An 18520-nucleotide genomic window follows, 5' to 3' on the forward strand; every position below is an offset into this window, starting at 1 on the left:
TTAACTTTTAGATATTGATATTGATTTTACAATTAGGTGTTTTATTTTAAATTTTTAAATTTTTGTGTCTGTCATCACCGTTTGAGTCTGTAACACTGCTTCGATTATATTCTCAAAAGTTTTCAAAAGCACCGGAAAAATAAACAAAAGCTGTGGTCCGTGATAATAGTACAGATTATATGGAAGTAATTGAAATAATTATAACATTTTTTCATAATATAATCTGTGATAATAGATACTATTATCTATGAATAAAATGAGTGATAAGCACTTTCCGAAAAATGATTAGAATGGTAACGGTCTCACGAGTACTTTACGCAATCTAAAATTTGAGATTGAATTTGAGATTGAGACTCAACTGCAACTGGACTACAACAGCTAGGGACTGGACCAGAAGTGACTTGAATTTTGGATATTGTTACCACACTTACGAATAAAAAATTGTTACTAATGCATTATTAAATTATAACTATTAACTATTCCTTTTTTAAATCATAACTTCACTGTCGGACAGTGTATAAAAGAGACACAAATAATCTATTTATTCTAAATTAACATGAGAAGAAGTCGTGCACCATCTCAACAATTTCCACTTGTTCCTAAAGAGGATATTAGTGAGTTTTAGTTTAAATCTATTATTAATGCCATGTATGATTGCTTTATAATTTTTGTATTTTAAGAATTTCTTCGAACTTCTGTTGACACATTCATTTTATATCTACTAACTATATTTTAAACAAATTTCAGTATAATAATATGAATAATGAATATATAATATTTAGCCTGTTTAATTTAATTTAAGTGTGATCTCATTTCTTTTGTAGCAGTTCTATAGTTCAAAAATAATAAAATATTGAAATTATAGTACTTATGTGGCATTAACATTTATGTAAACATGAGTATCTGCTGAATGCCAAAATATAAATTAAAACATAATACCTATATTATATAATATACTAGCTGTCCAGCCCGACGTTGTCGAGGCCAAAGATTTGTATTTTTAATAAATATATTTGTACAAAATGTATATACCATATTTATTCTAATTATAATATTAATATAATATGTAACAAATTGCAATCATTTAGATTGACAACAAAAAATTCCATTTTAAAAAAATCATGTGTGAGCCTTTACCTATCTATAGCCTATACGAGTTGAAAAATCAAGCTGTATACACCCTCCAATTTTCAAGTAGTAATCTATTGAAATAACTTTTATTGAAAACGATCGTCATTTTTTGAGGCTATTAACTTCGGAAAAACTAACATCCAATTTTAGTTGTACCTATAACCCAATTTCGCCCCCCAAAAAATGCAAAACAAAAATTTAGATTATATAAGTGTATCTTAGTTTTGGTAAACCTACCTAGGTACCTCAGTTCACAGATACATTTGGGTAACTTTGCTAACTAAATCGACCAACGTGAACAATTTATTCATGGACAAAAAATGTCCAGTGGTTTAGGAGGAGTTCAATGACATACAGACAAACATTTATTTATATATATATAGACATAGATTGTTATTATTTTCGGCCACCCAATTAATTTCACCAAGAAAAATTATTATACATTATAACCTTCCCCGTATTAAAATAAGTAGAGTTCTTTTCGAAGTATGCTCGTACATACAAAAAAGGGGCTGTGTTTCTCTACTATATTATGCATGTTATATACATATAAACCTTCCTCTTGAATCACTCTATCAATTAAAAAAACCGCATCAAAATCCGTTGTGTAGTTTTATAGATCTAAGCATACAGAGAGAAAAAGGAACCTTGTTTTATAATATATTAAGATTTATAAATTTCCACCCTAACATTTAGTCCATACTATATTAATTTTCTTTTAATGCTAAGTGTTTAGGTAACTTTGCAATGTACCTATTACTTTTATTGTTTTGAAAATATGAATCATAAGTACCTACATACAAATTTAATATAATTAACTATAGGTTTAGATATTATATGTGGGTACCTATAAGAAATTTATATTAACCAATTTTTTTTTTGTGTTTTAGTAAGCACCTACTCAAACATATAATTTTTATAATCTTAATCTATTTGCATTTTAGTAAAAGGAGTGAAAGTCATAAGAACACCATCTGAAATTCTTGCACTGATTAAGACATATGATAGTACATCAATAAACAATGTATCTGCGGCAGTTCAGCCGGCTAGTCATACCATCAAGAATTGTGATACACCTTTGCAACTTCCTCAAAATATACTTAAAAAAATTCAAAAGTCTGTAGAACATGAAACGATAATCAAGCCCAATAAAAATGTTGATCAACAAGAAGTTAAAGAGAATGTTACTCAACCATCAAGTACCTTAGAAAGTAAAAAGTTAGTATTCCTTATAGAGTATAGACCATAGTCAAATATTATATATTAATTAACATTTTGGTTTTAGATATAATGTTACTTGGGGCAAACAAACAAAAAAGAAGCACAAAACATGGGAAGGTGATGGATACCTAATTGTATCTGATAAATTTGCAGCACTTCATGTAATAATTAGTACTAAATATACACATCATTTTGTTGTGGTTTTTTTATTTAATATAATTATATCATTTTAGGATTTAGATGGTCAAAAATTAGGTACTACCAGTGACTTAAAATCTTTAAATTTAGAAGATGGTTCAATTATTGTTGTTGGTAATAAGCAAGTCCAAGTATTAGATTTAGTTACAGAATTTGATACTGCAACAATTGAAAAATCAACTGTTACTTCATGTGCAGGACCTCCCCGTAAACGACCAAAGATATTAGTAGACGTTAGTTCTCCTGAAGCACTAATCATGCCTGAACCTGATATTGATCATCAAGTAAATTAGCTAAAACAAAATAATTATTGTATATTCATTGTATTATTTATTTATTAAATATAAAGTCTTTCTTCAACAAAAAAGAAGAAGAAATCACTTCAGTTGTGCTTGAACCTTTTTTGGCAAAACACCTAAGACCTCATCAAAAAACTGGTATAATTTTTTTGTATGAATGCGTTTCTGGTTATAAGGCTCAAGAATATTTTGGTGCTATTTTGGCTGATGAAATGGGTCTTGGCAAGACATTACAAACTATTTGTTTGGTTTGGTATGTAAATATGTATTTTAATATGATCACAATTTTTATTTGTTCTACATATTTTAATGTAGGATGTTACTGAAGCGAGGACCATATGGAGGTATTCCATTGGCCAAAAGAGTATTGATAATTGCTCCTAGTAGTCTTGTAGGAAATTGGGAAAATGAATTTACTAGGTGGTTAGGAAGAGATAAACTAAGGCTGTTTTCTGTAGATCAAGTAAGTTTTTCATATATTTTTAAACCTAATTGATTATAGATTTTATTTTTTTTTAAATATATAGAAAAAAAAACCCTCAGAGTTTGCTAGATTACCTGCTCGGAGCTATCCTATAATGATAACTTCATATGAAATGTTAGTACGTTATTTTGAAGAAATTGAAAAACTACATTTTGATTTGATGGTATGTGATGAAGGCCATCGGTTAAAAAATAACAGTACTAATACATATTTAGCATTAACAAAGATAGAATGTAAACGAAGAGTTTTATTGACTGGTACACCAATTCAAAATGAGCTAGCTGAATTTTATGCACTTATAGACTTTGTTAATCCTGGAATATTGGGAACATATTCAATGTTCAAACGTGAGTTTGAAGATAAAATTGTTGAATCTCAACAACCGGAATGCCATCCACAAATAATGTCGCTGGGAAAACAAAAAGCTTCAGAACTTAATGAAGTAACTGAAAAATTTATTTTAAGAAGGACTCAAGATGTTAACAACAAATATCTACCTTCTAAATACGAATCTGTAGTATTCTGTGCAATGGCTCCTATTCAGGTAATCACATTTGAAATAACATTAGAATGTATAATTTGTTAAATGTAAATAATATTTTAGTGCCGTTTATACGAAGAAACTGTTTCATACTGGGAAAATCGTGTACAAGAATTTGGTTTGAGTACTATTTCACACTTTAGTGTCATTACTATGTTGAAAAAAGTTTGCAACCATCCAGAATTAATACTGAACAACCTCAATAACTCTGATACTACTGAAGTATAAATAATTTAGTGTTTATATTATGTACCTATTATATACATTTGAAATCATAAGTATTGTAAAATTAATATTTTTTTAGGAGACCTTAAATCAACATTTGAATCGCACTATTACTTTAAAACACTCACTAATAGAAAGTTCAGGAAAACTTATAGTTGTTGACAACTTATTAAAAGAGTTGCATAAAAATGGTTCCGAAAAAACTGTTTTGATATCATATTATACTCAGACTTTAGATATATTTGTAAAGTTATGTGATATGAAACATTACAAATATTTGAGACTTGATGGATCTACTGCTACTGCTCAACGAACTGATATAGTTAAAAAATTTAATGATTCAAACTCTAATTACAGTACTTAAAAGTTTTTACTATCAGGCATTCACTGTAAATTAATTTAATAATAATTAATGGATTTATTTTTAGGTGTTCTTTTATTGAGTGCAAAAGCAGGCGGTGTTGGTTTGAATCTTGTTGGCGCATCAAATTTAATTTTATATGACTCTGATTGGAATCCAGCTTCTGACCAACAAGCTATGGCTAGAATTTGGAGAGATGGTCAGAAAAAAAATGTTCACATTTATAGGTTACTAACAAGTGGTACAATAGAAGAAAAGATATTTCAAAGACAGATTAGTAAGACTGGCCTGAGTGAAGCCATTACAAATCCTGATAATCAAAATAATACAAAACTGTCATTTGATCAACTAAAAGTATGCTTGAACTTTTTCAACATTTTACTAAATTTTAAATATTAACATTTCATGTCTTAGGACTTATTTAATTTTAAAAAAGATGCTTTGTGCTCAACTCATGATTTATTGGAATGTAATTGTGGTGGAAAAGGTGTAGTTCTTAGTGATAATAGTCCATTCGAATGTGATGACAAAAAATCTGAAGCACCACTAAGAGTTAATGAACTTATGAAATGGGAACATCATTCATCACCTTTCAACACAGATGTTTTAGAAGTAGGTATAATAATAATATACAGATTGTAACAGGAAGACCTGACAAATTAAATAACTTTTGTTCTAATCAATATAATTTAATTTTTTTTTATATATAAATTATCAACTCGTGCTATACACGTATGATATCACATTTTTTATTTTTATTACTAAAAATAAAAAATAATTTAAATACTTTTAGCCAATTTGTAAATCTGGTTTTTAGAAAACTTTTGTTTGTAAAAACATTCATCGAAGTCAAGTGGTTTATATTTTATGATTTTTTTAAATGTCTAATTTATTTTGAAGTGACTCATTAATTTAAAAAAAAATAACTTTGTAAACTAAAGTTCATACTTATTGAATTTAAAATTTTTCTTTAAGGACTGAATTCAACAAAAATAATGAGATTTCAAAAAAATTTAATAAATATAAATCTTCTCTTAGCTTGACGGTCCTTGGGCTACCTGAGCTGCTACAAGCAATTCTCTCCATTTTCCCCTATTAAATGACAAGTCAACTGACACATTTCTTCCCAACATTTTGATATCTTTCTCTACAGCGTCTTTTCGTTTCGTATATGATCTACCTTTTGGTCTTTTTTTTAGATTCTGAGCAATGAATGTATTGATTATACAATATTTTTTTTTGTGTGTCTGTACACGTTATCTTGTAGTCAAAATAATACTTCGATTTTCTACTTCAATAGTTGTTCAATGGGAAAAATTTACTACCGTATTTTCATTGAATGTTTATATTCTCATTTTCTATACTCGATAATGTTTTCAAAATATTTTGCTTGTTTCGAGGTTTTTATTTTTAATTTTCAATTTTTTTTTTTATTTATTTATGTCAAAAAAATTATATTCGTTGGATCAAAAAATGTAAAACTGTAATACAAGGCTCCTGATGTATTGTTACAACATCAGTTGAAAATGTTTCTTAATACCTTTCTTTATTTCTTTTTGACAGTCTACTATTGTTTCATGACCTAATTGAAGAATAATAATGTTTAGCTTGCTATTATTTTAAAAGAATACTTATGTGGTGTTAATGCATGTGATGTATTGTCAAACATTTCCAAAAATCTCATGTGACTGAAATGATATGTATAGTATATCAGCTACTCAAAATCTTTATTTTTTTATTTTTATATACTATTCAGTTCCAAATACTATCAATTATCACTATTTTTAATTATAGTTATTTAATTCTAATGTTTTAATTTTGTTTTAGGCCATGAACTTATATGGAGTATCAACAACTATCCGCTTCTTATTTAGAAACAAAGCAAATTAATTGAAAATTCAATATGATATTTGCTTTAAGGTCCTCATACTAATTGTGTGCCCTACATATTACTTATTCCTATTATAATAAATTAGACTGTATAATATTTATGTATTATTAAAAATCATATTTTAATAAAATTGGATTAATTGTTTACTTATACATTTACTTGAAATTACATAAATAAAAAAAACAATTTTTAATATATATATTTAGATTCTGAGCAAGCGATGAATGTATTGATTTTACAATGATGTGTGTTTTTTTTTTGTGTTGGTCATCACCTTTTAGGACAGTAAGAATGCTTGGATTTTCTTCAACAGTAACTTTTCTGATAGGAAAGTGAATTTAGTTGGTATTTAGGGGGGGGGGGGGTCAAAAGTAAAAATTTCCTAGTAGTTTTCAAAAGCGGCAAAAATAAAGGAAAAACGAGAATTTTTACGCAAAATCTGTTTTTGAGAAGATCGATTTTGGTTTTTGGTGCCACTCTATAACAAATGACTGTAGGTACATGAAATTTTGACTGAATGTTTATATTAGCATTTTCTATACACCATAACATTTTCCAAATATTTAGACTTATTTTGAGCTGTTTACGGACATTTTCAGTTTCCATTTTTTTTAGTTTTTTTTTTCTCTAACACGTTAAGTGCCATGAGGCCGCCGGCTGCCGTAAAATCGTATGGATGTTTGTGTGATTTTTAGGCCGCCGGCTGCCGCACCATATTATTCCTAGGAGGCCATACGGCCGCGGGCTGCCTCAAAACCAATGTATATTCCTACCTGTTTTATATGATTGGCGCTGTAGTTATGCTTCTAAATCTAATGTTGGAATCATATTTTTAGACCAAATACTTCCCGAGATAATGCTGATAGCATTTCACGAATGTCAACATTAAAAACCCGATAACGTTTTAAAAATACCATTAACACGTTAGCCGCCGGCGGTCATACGGCGGTCGTTTATTGATACGCCAAGTGTGTTTTCCCAAGTTATTACTAATTTGTATGTATTTATATCTTTGGTTCTAGTGTAGCTATTAAATCGATTCCAAGAGTAAAATTATCAGCGATAAGTACTAATTTTAAACAGTGTTATAACTTTGTATGGTCGCCGGCGACCATGTGGCGTGGTGATAATACGATTTTACTCCTGACGCCATTTGCCCGCCGGCGACCAAACGGCAAACATACTATTATTTTCCATATTGTGTTTGTTTTAATTTTTTGTAAATGAAGTTATCAAAATGGCTAGCTCAAGCAGGCCAAAGAGGCAGCGTATCAATGATTGCATTAATGATGATGAAATAGTTAACGAACTTTTTTGTGATGAATTGAGTGATTTTAGTGATTTTAGTGAAATTGACGATTCAGATGCTGATCGTGATTATTTTCCTTCTGAATCAGAGAATTCAGTAGTAGATTCGACTAATATAGGTAATAAAACTTTATTAATTTTTATTTAATATTTATTATTCATTTTTATTTTAATTTTTTTAAAATTTAAATTATTATTTTTACTTTATTTTATTTTATTGTATTTTACAATACGGACGTTTATAATTATTATTTGGGCTGGGACATATTTTTTATCACAGAATTTTTTATTCATAATTTTAAATCAAATATTTTAATATAGTTGACATATTATTTTAAATTATAGGGAATAATCAGGATTTCAATATTGAAAATAATCATAATACATCTTCTACCGTTTGGTTCGATGTATCAGGAACATACCAAAAACCACTTATCTTCAATAAGACTCCGGGTTTCAAAATTGATATTCCTGATAATGCCTCAGCTTTAAATTATTTTAAGTTATTCTGTAGTACAGATATTTTTGAGCTTATGGTAGTAGAAACTAATCGTAACGCTGAACAGTTTCTTTCAAAGAGCAGGCTAACTAAGTCCAGTAGATTCTCTAAATGGTCACCAACAAACGTCGATGAAATTGAAAAGTTTATGGGCTTACTCTTGTGGTTTGGTTTAGTTCAAATGCCGAGTTTAGAAAGCTATTGGAGTACCAAAATTAGATACAAAAATAATGTTGCTCCTAAAATAATGTCTCAAAATCGATTTGAATTACTCTTAAGATTTTGGCATTTTGCGGATAACGAGGAAACCCCTGACAATGATCGTATCTATAAAGTTCGTGATTTGCTCGAACGTGTTGTAAAAAATTATCAAAATGTCATGGAACCAGATGAGTACTTAGCAATAGATGAGTCAATGGTTCCATTCCGTGGTCGATTGAAATTCAAGCAATACATACCCGGGAAGGCGCATAAATATGGAGTGAAGCTATTTAAAATATGTGAAAAAAATGGATATACACATGATTTACAAGTATATGCTGGTAAAAATCAGGTAGATGGTAAAGGTCTAGCACTTAGAGTTGTAATGGAGTTAATTAGACCTTATTTAAATGTAGGACGTACTGTAGTTACAGATAACTTTTATACATCCATGCCATTGGCTCGTGAATTATTGAAGAACAACACACATCTGGTAGGAACATTGAGAACAAATCGTGTTAAGTTACCTGAAGTGTTAAAAACAAAATTGAAAAAAGGACAAATAATTGGAAAAGAAAGTACAGATGGGGTAGTAGTCGCGAAATGGCACGACAAACGAGATGTTGCAATGTTGTCTACCAAACATGGTATTGAAATGATCGATACAGGCAAAAAGAATCGAAATGATGAACCACAAAAGCAAAAAAGATGCTTACACTGTTACTCACATAAAACCACAGTTTTAGGTTCAAAGTCAGCTGCACTTGCAACCAAAAAGGTAAATACGCTTTGTTCAACATGTAAAATGTATACATGCATTGATTGTTTTAATAAAAATCATGTAAATTAATTATTAGATAAAATTATTATCTTTATTTTATATAATATAATCATATGTTTTATTTAAACTAAAATTTAATTGTATTTAATTTATCAGCTAAGCAACAATTATTTATTTTTAAACATTTTTAAATACTTTTTAATAATAACTAAAATACTTTTGTAATATTATTATTTTATTTATTTACAATAAAATAAACATTAACAAGTTATAAAAAATGACAGTATTTTAGTTGTGTCAATGTTTCATAAGCACCAATTTATTTCCAAATTTAACTATGAAAATGATATGTTTGTTATAACAAAATAATCGTTAAAATTAAAAATATGTTGTGTTTTTTTATACCATTAGAATCGTCATGTTCTTCTCTACGCCATAGTACTATTTAAAAATGCATTATCGTAACGCCACAAAAATTATAAGCATTTGTTCAAATATGAATTTATGGTCGCCGGCGGGTCATGTGGCGTGGTAGTAATGATCAACTATGGGCGCCGGCGGACATAAAAGTATAGAATTTGAACGTTGCCGTATGACCGCCGGCGGGCATATGGCGGTTAACGTGTTAAGTAAGGCCGCCGGCGGCCGCATGGCACTTAACGTGCTAATATCAATAAAATTGTATTTGTTGGTTAAAAAAGCTTGAAAATTTAATAGAAGGCTTGTAGGTTATTGTTTCTAAGGCAGATGAAAAAAATTAAAAATCCTTAGTCACAGTTTTTATTTATAAGCATTTAAAGTTCAAATCTTGACAAAATACTGAAAAATCACGAAAATTGGCAAATTATTTTGAGTTGAAAGTAAAAAATGTATCTTTTTAAATCTAAGATTTGAAAATGTAATACAAGATTATCCATAAGTTTGTCTACCTTTATCAAAAAAAAAAATGTCTATAAAAACGTCAAATTAAATTTTTATGAGCGTTTGAAATTCATATTTTACAACATTTGATATTCACTCGATTTCTCATATTGTAACGATTTTGCTATTTTGTTGTTATTCAAAAACGAATAATTGTAGATACATGACAATTTCACTGAATGCTTATATTTTCATTTTCTATACGCCATACAATTTTGAAAACATTTTGACTCTTTTTCAGCTGTTTATGGCGGTCAGGTTTCAATTTTTTAGTTTTTTTTTCTATAAATATCAATAAAATTTTATTTGTTGGGTAGAAAAGCGTGAAAATTTAATGCAAGGCTCCTGATATATCGTTATAATAGCAGTTGAAAAATATAAAAAATACATAGGCACAATTTTTTTTATAAGCATTTAAAGTTCAAATTTTGACAAAATTTATCAAATTTATAATTTAATAATTATTTTGTAGTTAAAATTATATAAAATGTTCAACTTTTATAGCTACGGATTAAAAAAATAAAAACAAGGCTCCACGTAAATAGGTTATCTATAAATTACTTTATTCACAATAATATCATCAAATATACTTGGTAATATCATAGGCTGACTGACCGTTTTCGCTCAGAATCGTTTTTATACATACTATCATTGAATTTAATACCATCCATTACAGTGACCCCCTTTAACTTACTGTACAGCATACCGACATCCACTTACCCACCTTTTTTAAATGGAACTTAAGCCCGGCAACTGGCCATTAGCTGTTGTAGGTGTTAATGTGTTATTACTCTTGGAAAGGTTGGTACGTTAAGGTGTTGTTACAGTAGGTTAGCAACACGTGTATGTGGGGCAAGGTAGCTGCGGGTGATACTTACTCTCAGTTGCATTGCGTGACTTGGAGCAGCCGCACCAAGCCACAATATATTTTTATTAAGTATAACAAATTATAATGAATATATTAGGCACTATCTGTTATTTAAAAATCTACGAATTAGTGTTTTGGTTTAAACTTAAAGCTCTACCACAGACCTGAATGAACCCTCCACAACTGCGAGGCGTCTTCTCTGATAAAGGTTCTTATTAGTTGTTCTTATGACCGTAGACATTATATTTCATTAAAGAGAACAATATTATACAATACATTAACTTCCTTTAATATCAATCTTTCTAATTTCTATCTCTATACAATTTATAATGATATAATGTACTTCTAATAAATATATTTTTACATTTCATTCATTATACACTATGTATAATATTTCTAACTATAATATTCTGTAGAGTTTGCATAATATGCTACTTACTTGTAATTAATTAATTCTGTTTGATGTATTAACATTTTTTATCGGTACAGATATCATAATAATTGTTAAGATCTCATCAAAAATAAAAGATTAATTAATTAATGTTTGAATTTATAAAGCTGTTATTTGTTTCCTATAATCTTAAAATAGTGATAATTTCAGAATGAGAGAATAATATTGTTCACAAGTAAATATTATAAAAATCAAGTACAGTGTACAGAAGTATATATTTTAATGACAATAAAAGATTTTAGTTAAAAATATCTTAATTAAAATATTTAATTAACTGAACCAATTGTGTAATGTTTCACAACTGTCTATATTACAATATGGATAGGAAAATAACATAATAAATTACACATTCACATAAGTAATAATTTTTTATTAAATACCGACAAACAGAATACATAATAGTCAACAACATTTTATTTTTGGCAAATAAAACGTTTATTTGCACTCTTAAACTAGTATACATAGGTAACAGTTATTATATTATATGATTTATATAAACCATTAATTAAGTCTTACAATTACATTAAAAAATATATCTTTCACGAATTAATTCAGCCATATGTTTTAACTTTTAATACTGATACTTTTCTTATACTTATTTATGTAATTTAACATAACCCTTAAATGATAATTAAATTCCTACTTTATTCTTAACATGTCAAACTCAAACACGAACGCATATGTGTTTGAATGACATTGGTATTTTGACACAAAGAATTTGAGAAAAATAACCATGGCATTTAAATGTTCAGTTAATTATATGGCCATGTGGGAGAGACCTCTATTACTCCCTAGTCCCTAGTCTATCCCGCTAACTATGTTAAAATGATTGTATAATATATTAATTCAATTAAAAAAATCGTATTATTTTCACAGAGAAGGCCATATTATAAAAAAAAATGATTGATACAAATGTTAACACTAAATTGTTAATAATTATTATAGTTGTTTTCAAAAAAACACACCGAAAATTGACAAATTGTTGGTGATGTAAACGCACTTGTAAACCTTTTTAGTTATACGGAGCAAAATTCAAGTATTTAGGTTCATATTATATAATATATAAATAAATATATCAATAGATAAGATCTAAAACCAGAAATCGTTCGCCTCCTCAAACTTTTTTTTTACAGTTTTAAAGGCTTGATGTGAATTTTTTTTATAAAATAAACCTACAGATTATTATCAAACTGCATGCATTAATTATTTGTTTTAACTATATACCTATATATAGCCCCCCTCTCCTCAGAAAATTGACCCTAGTTTCAGTAATACTAACGGCCTCTTTGAAAATGTCTATATATGTACTATAGGAAATCGAACGAAACTCATCGTAAGTATCGCATTGTTATGCAATATTAATTTAGGTATAATACCTATTTTCAAATGTTCGTGACTGACCCGCTACATATTATAATATGTACCTATATATAGCATATAATATGTTAACAATCGATATATTGCCGCCTGCTGTCGTATCGAATGTCGTCATTTCATATAGATAGGTATAACCTATACTAAAACGCTATCTACGATAATATTTCCGGGTAATAGGTGAGTAGAAATTAGAAAGTACGAGGTACCTATAATACATACCTGCCTATGCCAAACGTCAAACTCGCTAAACAGTAATAATAATATACTGATGTACACACAAAGTGATTCACCGAGCACGATCATCTCCATTTTTTCTTTAATACCTAATACTAAATGTATTCAAATTTTGTTTTTTTTTTGGAATTTTTAAGTATATATTCAAGAAGCATATTATTTTCAATTATTGTGGTTTTTATAGTATAAAACAATGAGTACAGACTTCCTATTTGTCAAATAAAAAAAAATTTAAAAACCCTCATATCTTATTATTATGGACCTAAAATCATTAGTAGATACACAAAGTTAAATAACTAAAAAACTACCCGGTCGAATATTGATTTAGATACATCGGCATTTTCAAAAGAGTGCTTAACATTTCGCAGGAATAAGGGTGATTCTCGTTTGAACTTTGAAAACAATATGTTGGAAACGCTCTCAAATGGGATAAAAATACTTATAGGATAATAATCTATACAATTGAAAATATGGTGGGTCCTTAAGTGGGTAGGTATCTATATACTAAAAATCAGAATAAATTTGAATAAATTATCATAGTAAGTTAAAAAATTATGGCGAGGATGCTTGATGAATCACTCTGTACCTACACATAGTATATAACATTATTACATGATGCGACTTACAAGACTTAACGTTGTGTGTGTGTTTGTGTTTGTAGTTACACGACAATATACGTAGTGTCGTAGTTAAACAGTCGGACGGAGATATACCTAATATAGTGTTATTTATTTATTTATTATTAAAGTGGTGCGATCCATATTTTGTTCTCACATTATGTGACAATATATATATCTTGTCACGCACGTATCATTATACTATATACTATGCAGCTCGTGTAATGATCTATACAGATTGCCGTAATTGAATTGAAAAAAAAAAAACGTAAAACTGAAGGGTTATTGTTTCTGTTATAGTTGTGTGAATAATCGGGTGGCATTGTCGGTGCATGTCACAGTATCTAATACAGCATTAAGTCATTTGAATCATAATTTTCAGGGATGCATTCGCTGATAAAGGCGATATCATTAGGCGTGATGAATGCGTGATGCGTGTCGCCACGTAACATGGATAAAGGTGTGAAAAGTTTGAAAAAAAAAGATTATGGGAAATGTCACGTCATAACAACATTATTCAGTCAACCCTTCAATTATATACACATTTATACTGCGACTATTTTTTTACGCCTGCTCTTGAATTGTGACTATTAACACAGTATTTTGACTGTCGAAATTGAATAAAACTTTGAATGTTTTTATTCGTTATAACGTGTAAGTATGTAAGTATACCTATCTATTCCGTATCTAGTGTTTTTTTTTAAACTTGTAATGCACATTAATCATAATTTTTCATGTTTTAGTATAATTTTTACTATTTTTTTTTTATCAATGATTTGAAAAGGGTTCTTCTTTTATTATTGCTTGTATGAACTTCGATGCGCGTGAATTCAATTATTGAACCAATGTAGTTATAGGTTCCTGTTTCAGTATTAATACTTGAATAGTTAAAAGCAATAAAAGTAATAAATATTACCTATATATCATATCATATACTTCACAAGCGATTGGGACAGCAGAGGACAATCATCGACATTTTAATGCACTACTCAGTATATTATTCAATGTTAAAAGTTCAAAGATCATATTATTATATTAAATCAATATAAATGATAAGAAAACAAGTTCACTGCAGCATTTGAAAATGCCACTGTAAGACACGACGGTGTCATAATTCATATTATGTACCTGCATACAGAGATATTGACTGATTTAGCCGATTTAGGTATACCTAATTTTAGGGTAGGTCCATACATATAGGGTTTATGTAGGTATTTATAGATGTATATTGTAGGTCTATAATAATGATCTGCGTCAGCCATGAGTAATACTATTCAGAACAGTAAGACAAATGTTCGATATGGTCACTATTTTTCATTCAGGACTTCGATAATAGACACGTTCTAAATTCTACGCTATATTTACATATTACATACCTATTACATAGGAGGGCAATATATTGATATTAATAATTATATTATATTGTCAAAGTTCAATCCCGATACACGCGATAATACGCCCTAAAATGTCTTGTCCTGATGGCGGTGGTTGTCATGGGAAAAAAACGACGATCCACATGACCTATACGTCATGTACACCGCAGTTAATGTGAATAACAATAGTATTATTATTATATTACAATGTCGTCAATGTGTGTAGGTACTGTGTTTAGTAGTGCTGTGCATTATATGCAGTTCGTGACGTCCAACGTGGTGGCTCGAGGCGGCATGGGCAGCGTCACGTCCACTCTGGTGCATTTTTCACGATCAGAATATTTCTTAAGCGGGAACAATAAAAAAATGTTTACGAATATTATTAATTTCGTCGGATTTTGATTAATGTATAACATTTTAATGGAATGTACACCACCATGCAGATATGCTATTCAACCATTCATGTACCAAAGGTACAAAAGGGGAACTGGCGGTAGTCATCTCAATATTCTCAGCAGTTCGGGTCGTGCAGAACGCGCGTTTCATAATATATGGCCCGTCAGTCGAGGCTGGTTTGAGTTGACTTTCCGCGATTGTCGGTCACACAAACGCCAAAATTAGTTAAAAAAGAATTGAATTGTATCGTATATAAATGCTTCAAAATCGCAGATGCCAAGTAAATATTTTTTACCTAAGATATCGCTTAACCAAGAGACCGACTGTTTTCACATTGATTACCGCAGAGACTCCGTGCAAGTGTACTAGATACCTAAACCTAACTGTACATACCTATATCGTTGAAAAGCGCCAAAGTATACAATCTTAAATCTTAATCAACAAATGTATATTAATTGTTTATATTTCATAATGCCTAGGTACTGATTATTAACGATTTATAGCTGGTACCTATACTTGTAAAATTATAAAAATATTACGTTCATCTTGGCACGTAGTAATGTTAATATTAATATATTGGCGTAAATAATATTTGTTTATTTTATCTTTGGCACTTAAATCATACAGATTTAGCTTAAAGTCAAAATATAAAAAAAGATTTCTTATAAAATCTGAAATAGCCAGTTTCATAAAACCAACTGATATAAATGTTTTATTGTTAATTTCGATAAAGCTGTAACATTTAGGCATAAAGTGGATATAACTAATAGAAGAGTACTTAAGTTCCTATTTAAATAGGCAGAGGTACCTATATTAAATACCTACGAGGACAAAGTACACGGTGGTCGGTGAGAGAGTGAGACACGTTATCTATAGGTTAAACCAAAATGAAACTGCAGTTTCCATAAACCTAAAGACCTAATATGACATAGAGAAGAAATTTGACGTTCGTGTCATGACCTGGTGAATCACAGCACAGGCTTCCAGGAAGTTGATTTTGCTGGTCAAAACAATAACTCAATTTAATTTCTTGAGGTATAGCAGGAGTCTGAAGAGAGACTGGATATAAACTATTTGATTGAAAATCGATTCTACTATGTATAGGTATCGGTGTGTACAACGCGATAGTTTGTCACTACACGTGCCTTACATCAGTGGCGTACCGAGGATTTCCTTGTTGGGAGGGGTTGATAATTTTTTGTATAGTGAAGGCTTAACTATAGGACCTCTCAAACGTTTAGTATGCAGAAAGGACCACGAGACATTAGTAAATATAACACATTTTTAAAATTTGTAGCAATACAGTCATACAAATTTCACTTTTAATAGATACATGATTACCAGTGGTGGCTTGTGGCTTGGACGACGGGATGTTTGAACCCCCTTCTTTGATTTAATAAAATTAACTATTATTAATTTTTTAAATAATTATCTTTATGATACATTTTGTCGCGTGCGAACATTGAATTATTTCTCTCGGATACCAGGAGCATATATGAATACGCATGCGAAATTGCAAACACACTATAGATTTCTTTTCTACCGTGGTCTGCGATACTTTGGACAAATATAATTTAAAAGTTTAATAGTAATGATATATTTATTATATTTAATTTCATATACCTATGGATACGATAATGATATCGTAGTATATATACCTATTGAAGTCGCACAGCATCCACGTACCACCACTGTTAATTACGTTAAGTTATACCTACTCTCATGTTATATAATATTATGTTCACAAAAAACTGAAAATATTTTTTAATTTTCCTGAAAATGGGGTGCAACCCGTTTAAAGCCATGGTCTAGCTACGCAACTGCTTAATATATTGTTTACCTTACACATGAGTATATATGACACCGCCAGCTACCATCACATTACACATATATTATACTTACGAATTTAGTCGGTGACGTGGGCACCGGGACATACTTGACGATCACCGGGGTCCGGAAACAACAGCACTGTCTGATGACCGGACAGAATGAACCGACGACGAAGAGCATAACAGCTACGCCTCCGCTGCGTAGGAAAACAGTAACAATAAAATAAAATATTAATAAATTATAGAAAATCATATCAGTCAATCGCGGCAGTCAATCAACGGCTGTATAACATGATTGCATCGACCAAAGATATACTATTGCCTAGGTATATAGGCACGGGCAGAAAAATGTAGGTAATAAAAATGGAAAAAACAAATTTCACATGTCGAAGCCTGCGGGGATAGGGTGAAATATAGGTATAGGTACTAAGTAAAACGTTTGCGGACGTGATTGTGTCGAAAAAAATATAGCTGACGAGACGTGTACTGCGTCACTTGTCACTCACCATAAGTACCAGAGGCTGTACACGTTGTCACAGCACTTGCCGTCGCCGCAGCAGTACTGTTCGCGGGTGCACAGTCCGGATTTGCATATGGACGCGGACGCGGTGCCGACGTCCAGCAGCAGCAACATCACCAGCGACAGTCGAAAAGCCGCAGTTGCAGTAGCGACGGTGACGGTCCGCTGCTGCTGCACCGGCGGCGGTGAAGCCGTCATTTCCACGGCCGCGAAACGACGACAGGAAAAACAGCAACAGCGACGACGACTACGACTCGAGGCGGTGCGGCGCAGCGTCGGACGCCAAGCAGAGTGCAGAGCAGCACGACGGCACTCGCAGCTGACGGCGCGGACGACGGCGACGCGCGTTATCTCGCGGCGGCACGCATACCAGTCAGCTGTGCCACCCCCGCGAGGCTTCCGAACCGCAGAAATCGATACGGACTGGAGCGCGTCGCCGCGGCACGATCGTCCGGAACGCATCGCGACCATTAGAACACGCGAGTAATATTGTGTTATTATCATTATAATTTATAATATATGGTCGCCGCGCGTGTTCACCCCGTCAAGTCGAGGACTGTGTCGAGAGCTTATTCCAGAGATTTTTTTCTGGGGGAAGGCGTTTCTAAATTGAAATGCTGAACAATGGTGGGTAAAAAAATTTTTCCAAACAATTAAAATAATGATGATAATTTATTATCATTATATTGCGCGCCAAAAATTGATATTTATTATTAGCATATATACTACAAGGACTTTTTTGTTTGCTAAATAGTGTCTTGTATTTTGACTACGAATCGTGCATAGGTATTGCC

General features: G+C 30.7%; 3 protein-coding genes across 3 annotated transcripts; 2 read left to right on the forward strand and 1 right to left on the reverse strand.

The window, feature by feature from the left end:
- The first annotated feature begins 293 nt into the window (after positions 1-293).
- LOC132949543 (DNA repair and recombination protein RAD54B-like) lies at positions 294-6503 on the forward strand. The gene is made up of 12 exons (XM_061020486.1): positions 294-614; positions 2076-2349; positions 2417-2513; positions 2586-2834; positions 2900-3102; positions 3165-3312; positions 3377-3877; positions 3938-4096; positions 4179-4455; positions 4528-4814; positions 4875-5072; positions 6288-6503. The coding sequence occupies exons 1-12, from the start codon at positions 557-559 to the stop codon at positions 6348-6350; spliced, it is 2514 nt and encodes an 837-aa protein (XP_060876469.1). The 5' UTR covers positions 294-556; the 3' UTR covers positions 6351-6503.
- Positions 6504-7588: 1085 nt separating this feature from the next.
- LOC132948400 (piggyBac transposable element-derived protein 4-like) lies at positions 7589-9605 on the forward strand. Its single transcript, XM_061018838.1, has 3 exons — positions 7589-7778; positions 8005-9137; positions 9552-9605. The coding sequence occupies exons 1-3, from the start codon at positions 7589-7591 to the stop codon at positions 9603-9605; spliced, it is 1377 nt and encodes a 458-aa protein (XP_060874821.1).
- Positions 9606-11735: 2130 nt separating this feature from the next.
- Positions 11736-18107, reverse strand: LOC132949092 (uncharacterized). The gene is made up of 3 exons (XM_061019870.1): positions 17713-18107; positions 17280-17403; positions 11736-15325 (listed from the first exon to the last, which is right to left on the reverse strand). Exons 1-3 carry the CDS (start codon positions 17922-17924, stop codon positions 15233-15235), a joined length of 429 nt encoding a protein of 142 aa, XP_060875853.1. The 5' UTR covers positions 17925-18107; the 3' UTR covers positions 11736-15232.
- Positions 18108-18520: the final 413 nt, after the last annotated feature.

The sequence above is a fragment of the Metopolophium dirhodum genome, chromosome 7 (assembly GCF_019925205.1).
Source record: "Metopolophium dirhodum isolate CAU chromosome 7, ASM1992520v1, whole genome shotgun sequence".
In the NCBI taxonomy this organism is placed as follows: domain Eukaryota; kingdom Metazoa; phylum Arthropoda; class Insecta; order Hemiptera; family Aphididae; genus Metopolophium; species Metopolophium dirhodum.

Coding starts and splice junctions, on each gene's coding strand:
- LOC132949543 (XM_061020486.1), top strand. CDS start 557: ATGAGAAGAAGTCGTGCACCATCTCAACAATTTCCACTTGTTCCTAAA. Junction 2,350..2,416: donor AGTACCTTAGAAAGTAAAAA/GTTAGTATTCCT, acceptor TTTTGGTTTTAG/ATATAATGTTACTTGGGGCA. Junction 2,835..2,899: donor AACCTGATATTGATCATCAA/GTAAATTAGCTA, acceptor TTAAATATAAAG/TCTTTCTTCAACAAAAAAGA.
- LOC132948400 (XM_061018838.1), top strand. CDS start 7,589: ATGGCTAGCTCAAGCAGGCCAAAGAGGCAGCGTATCAATGATTGCATT. Junction 7,779..8,004: donor AGTAGATTCGACTAATATAG/GTAATAAAACTT, acceptor TTTAAATTATAG/GGAATAATCAGGATTTCAAT. Junction 9,138..9,551: donor CTGCACTTGCAACCAAAAAG/GTAAATACGCTT, acceptor TTATACCATTAG/AATCGTCATGTTCTTCTCTA.
- LOC132949092 (XM_061019870.1), bottom strand. CDS start 17,924: ATGACGGCTTCACCGCCGCCGGTGCAGCAGCAGCGGACCGTCACCGTC. Junction 17,404..17,712: donor TACAGCCTCTGGTACTTATG/GTGAGTGACAAG, acceptor TTTCCTACGCAG/CGGAGGCGTAGCTGTTATGC. Junction 15,326..17,279: donor CCACGTCACCGACTAAATTC/GTAAGTATAATA, acceptor TTCCCGCTTAAG/AAATATTCTGATCGTGAAAA.